This window comes from Phalaenopsis equestris, unplaced genomic scaffold, assembly GCF_001263595.1.
Source record: "Phalaenopsis equestris unplaced genomic scaffold, ASM126359v1 Scaffold000357, whole genome shotgun sequence".
Classification (NCBI taxonomy): Eukaryota; Viridiplantae; Streptophyta; class Magnoliopsida; order Asparagales; family Orchidaceae; genus Phalaenopsis; species Phalaenopsis equestris.
In genome coordinates, this window is record NW_018164799.1 from 135,110 (window position 1) to 140,218 (window position 5,109).

At 35.1% G+C, this 5,109-nt stretch overlaps 1 protein-coding gene across 3 annotated transcripts in view; it reads right to left on the reverse strand.

Annotated features, from left to right (window-relative positions):
• The window catches only part of LOC110026189, a 43,871-nt gene extending 38,768 nt beyond the window's left edge, over window positions 1–5,103 (reverse strand). For 2 of the 3 annotated variants that reach the window (XM_020727048.1, XM_020727046.1), the window contains exons 1-5: window positions 4,682–5,103; window positions 4,558–4,608; window positions 4,223–4,462; window positions 1,000–1,098; window positions 843–898 (exon numbers count right to left, since the gene is read on the reverse strand). In XM_020727048.1, coding sequence (XP_020582707.1) covers window positions 843–898; window positions 1,000–1,098; window positions 4,223–4,462; window positions 4,558–4,608; window positions 4,682–4,795 — 560 coding nt within the window. In that variant the 5' untranslated portion in view covers window positions 4,796–5,103. The remainder of the gene's footprint in view (window positions 1–842; window positions 899–999; window positions 1,099–4,222; window positions 4,463–4,557; window positions 4,609–4,681) is intronic. The other variant, XM_020727047.1, reaches the window with a different exon arrangement.
• Between the last annotated feature and the right edge of the window lie 6 nt (window positions 5,104–5,109).

Sequence of the window (5,109 nt, forward strand, 5' to 3'; positions counted from 1 at the left end):
AAGATTAAGAATGATTATTTTAAATGGTGATAAAATCCTGCTGAATATTAGGGAATGGAAAATATATTCAGAATGTTAGGGCATCAAAATGGAATCGTAATGATATCCACCAACGAGTTAAGTAGATAGAACTAATCTAAAAGGATAATAATGGAAAAAATAGACCAAAGACAACACAACTGAGAATATGACAAAAAAAGTCCAAATTTTAATTAGCATTTGATGCAACACTAGGAAATGATGGAGAATAAAGTGGCAACTAATGTTAAAGAAGATGAAGATGAAATATGAAAAAACAAATAAGCAGCTCCTTGCCCATAGGTAATTTACATACCCTAATTGTAAAATCCGTATCAAAATTAAAATCAATATCACATCAATGATGACACTACTCTCATATTGAAGAAAAGATGACATTTTTTAAGAAAGGATGTAGAAAACTAAAAAAAGATGGGAATGATGACCATGCGCATCGAAGGAGACAAAAAAACAAAAATACTAGGTAACAGTACTTGTGATATCAATAATAAAATTAGTTAAGGATAGACCTTCCTAAATAAAGCTATAAAGGACTTGGTGACACCGTTATAGTGAAAAACTGATGGCAAGTCATAAAAAAGAGATTATCAGAAATCGACATAACCATGAAAACTGCTTGAATATAGAAAATATAAAAACAAAAAAGGACCAGAAAATAATAAGAACAATTCCAAAGTGTTTCCATTTTATAGTCTGGATTGTAGGTTCAGAAGCTAGAAATGGCCAAAATTAAAAAATACGAAATTCTAACCATTAATCATTGGGTTCAATAAACCAAAAGAAAAAGTTCATATAAAACATACCTAAAGGTGGCTAGCTCTTTATTTTGTTCCCTAAGGAGGTCCGCTTTAGCCCAAACCTATACAGCAAAAAGAAGCACTACTTGTTTTTCTCAAAGCAAGACCTGACACTGATAAACAAAGACGCAAAGATGAAGTGCAAAAAGAGGGCCAAACAAACCGCATCATTATCTAACTTTACTGAACGTAATTCCCTGTCTTTCTCTTCCAATGTCACCTTTAATTCAGATATTTGTTCCTCTCTTTGTTTTAGTCGGTCCTGCAAAATGGTTGTGGATATTATAAATCATATTAAAACATAAGTTTTATAGAAATCAATTCTTATCAATTGATAAGGACGAACTGCTGCCGCTGGAAACATAAGAACAAAGATTGCAATGTTGCTTTGACAAAATTAATAGAATAAGCACAATGTATGCAAAAATTATAAAAATCTATTCGAAGATGACTTTAATCATCATTATCATAAGCCTTATCCAAACTATGCGTGGCTAGCTTTAAAAATCCTCATTCAATAGCTTGATCCAATAAAAATAATATTCTTTGTCAACAGCCTAGACAATTCAATAAAGATTTCTTTGGAAAGAGACACAAAGAACAATTGTCAGATGCGATATCACTATTCTTAACACATTTTCAATACCTTAGAGAGAGAATCTGGATAAACTACGCCAATAAAAAGGTTTAGGCAACAGCAATATTCATTTATCGAAACAGAGCAGACAAAGTAAGGCATCCCTCAAAAAATTTACAGCTTTAACCTGCAACTGACACCATATTTCCTAGCTCACTATTCTGTAAAGCGAGCTTTGCAGAAACCAAAAGAGCTGCTTTTTGCAGGTGAGAGGCAACTTTTCATGGAAGGAAAAAAATTCAGGGGAAGGGACTTTTCACTAGGAAGAAAGTCATAGTAAGCCATATAATAATGCAGAAAATAATTGCTTCATCCTGAAAAGAATATAAAAGCAAAATGAAAAGATATAATAGAGTAAATAATTATCCCTAAATTATTACAAAACTATTGAACCTTCACAGGCTAGTGCATGGAAACTATGCTGCGCTGGGCGTTGTGCTCAAGCAGTCAAAGTTTTACTTAAGCTCGCCCTATCAAAAGGGATGCCTAGCAAGAATATAGTGCATTCGCACAATATTATATAGAAATTAATTTGTATGGATGTGTTGTCTGTAAGCAATGAAATGTTTTAACAAAACTTATCCTATCAATAGAATACCAGAAACCATCTAAGTATGGGAATTTCCCACAACATTTATTCAATATGTAATCAACAGACAAATTTTAAAATTTTAAAATACAGTAAGGATACCATTTATAGTGAAAGAAAATCATGTGATGCACTATATACAACAAGATATATATATATATATATGAAAAACGCAGCAACTCTTTTGATCAAACAAAAGCAAATGAGTATCCACATCCAAAAAAAATTTTGAGATGGCACCAATTCTTTCTTTTGAAGATGCTAGAAAAGATGATGAAGCTAAAATAACATTTCCCCAATTTCTCACAACTGTTTGGTATGGCATATCACGCTAAGATATTGCTGATGATATCCAAATTCAATCAAGCCACATAGTTCTCATTTGAAGAAACATAAAAATATCCCAAAACTACTTTACACTAATTCCCTAGTGCTACATATTTCAAAGTTACCTATAAAGAGAGTCATTCTTCTTTCTTTGAAGATATAAGAAGGGCTGATGAAGCTAATAACATTTCCCCAATTTCTCACAACTGTTTAGTATAGCATATCACGCTAAGATTATGCTTATGATGATAGCTTTGTTTCAAATTCCGTCAAGCCACATAGTTCTGATTTGAATAAGCACAAAAAATCCCAAAACTACTTTACACTACTAATTCACTGGTACTAAATAAGCACAAAAAATCCCAAAACTACTTTACACTAATTCACTGGTGCTGCATATTTCAAACTTACCTATAAATAAAGTCATTCTTCTTTTATTTCCCTTAAAGGGTTACTAATCACTCTCCTCTATCACTCAAGTTTGAACAACGATTTACAAGCTACTATCACTTTGGTAGCCCAACTTCCTATCCAATCAAGGAACAATCAACCAAATCAGCTTACTGCATCCATCGGTGGCCCTTTTCTTTTATCTTTAGGCTAATTTGCATTCTTAAAGAACTTGTCTTGTGAAAGTTTTTTAGACAAATATAACTCAGTCAATTGGAGGGTATATCTTAAAATAGTACATGACAAAAAAAAAACAGAACCTCATTTCTTTTTCAGACTTTCCAAACGGATGGGAAATATTGTTGGCATTTATCAAACAATGCAATGCATACATAATTTGCATGTGATTCTTTTAACCGGGGAAATATTGTTGGCATTTATCAAACAATGCAATGCGTACATAATTTGCATGTGATTCTTTTAACCGAAAGTCATGGTAACTACAAAAGGCCCCCTGATTATCCTCCTTGGTACAGTTAACCACTCATACATGCGACTATATCATATATACAAAAATACACACATAAATACATATACATCTAGATACATGTGTACATATATAGATACAAACATACATGCATGCATACGTACATATAGATAGATACATACATGCATATAGATAGATAGATACATACATACATATATGTAAATATGTGTGTGTGTGTATGTGTTTGTGTGCGCGTGCGCACGTGCATTTATATATCAGCACAGTCAAATAGTGTATCTTAGATATATTGCATCCCATTCAAGAAAAAAAGACGGTATCATCTTATGAAATCATATGCTCGTCCATGTATTGCACCCATTTTTCCAAGTTAATATGTCATTCACTAAGCAAGTTAAAAGAAAACAACTGCATAAAAAGGGGTGTTAGTTGCAAAAATATGATCAAGAAAAGAGAGGATTATGTTTTTTAAGAAAATTAAAAGAAGCATCTGAAAATATTTCTGTAGATTAACAATAATTCAAATCCATGAGCAAAGCAAAGAGCTCAATGGATGTAATTTCTGGTGTTCAGAATCTCCTCAACAGCCAAATTGCCTGAAATAAATTAATGTTAGCTCATCGGAATGCAAACCATCAACACTGCCTCAAAAATTAGTGTAAATAAGCAAACTAACAATATATCATCCAGATATAGAATCCAAACCACTAAGAACCATTTGTACGACAGTCAAGTAAAATGACTGGCAGCCAGCATATGTTGTTAACGAGCTTCCGCTTTAAAGTTTAGAAAACAGTGCAATACCATAAATAGAGAAGAAATAAAGGCAATAAAAATGAAGTAGAGATCACAACAGCAAATGTCTAATAAAAACTACATGAAGAAATCAGTTACAAAGAAATATCTACTGCAAGCCAAAATTAGAAATTATTCGGCACCTTTAGCTGTGTAGTTGCATCAGCATGCTCCCTGATCTGTGACTGATACCTTCTCTGCATTTCCATAATCTTAGTCCTGGCAATTGCCCGAGCCCTTAGCTCCATTTCTAAATGTTCCAGCTTCCCCCTCTGCCTAGAAACCTCCTGAAGCCGACACTGCAATGTCTCGTCAGTCATCCCCCCACCATCGATAGTAATCGAACGGACATCCACGTCAAGTTGTCCGGTTACTTCCTGTACCTTCCCACAATCAACGGTTTACCCGAAAAGCCATCATTCGGACTCAGCATGATGCACGCACAAACATAAAACATGTTTTCAACCGGGTAGCATACCTCATATATCGTTCTCTCGTCGGACTGCCCAAAGTTAGTGTGTTCCAGCTCCTGCAATAAAACAAGACATCAACAAAGAAATTTATGCATGACAGCTTAGAATAAAGCGCTACACCCTCCTTACTTCGCCTCCATTGTTATGGAAAGAGTTCTCAGACACGGCATGCCATTCCATCCTCTGCGGATGCTGCGAGGAAGGACCGGGAATGGACCCGCCCTGGCTGCCGGCAGCATCCATTCCGATCAATAAAGTCCTCCACCACCCACACCGAGCTCCGCACGGTGCCGGAATGTAATTTGGAAGAAAATGTGTGAAATTTATCTCGAGCCCGAATCCGCACGGTGCCGGAATATAAGCACAGTTTATAAACTTTGATACAAAAAAAAAGAAGCCTGAGAAACCCTAATCTGAATAGAAAACAAAGACGATGTGGGAGATTAGGGTTTTAGTTATTCGCTGGGAGAATGCGAGGAATTCTTCCCCTTTGCTTTGGGGGTGGTTTCTTGAGGTTGACGGGAATTTTGCGCGACGGACGAGCTGTGGGAAGAGCG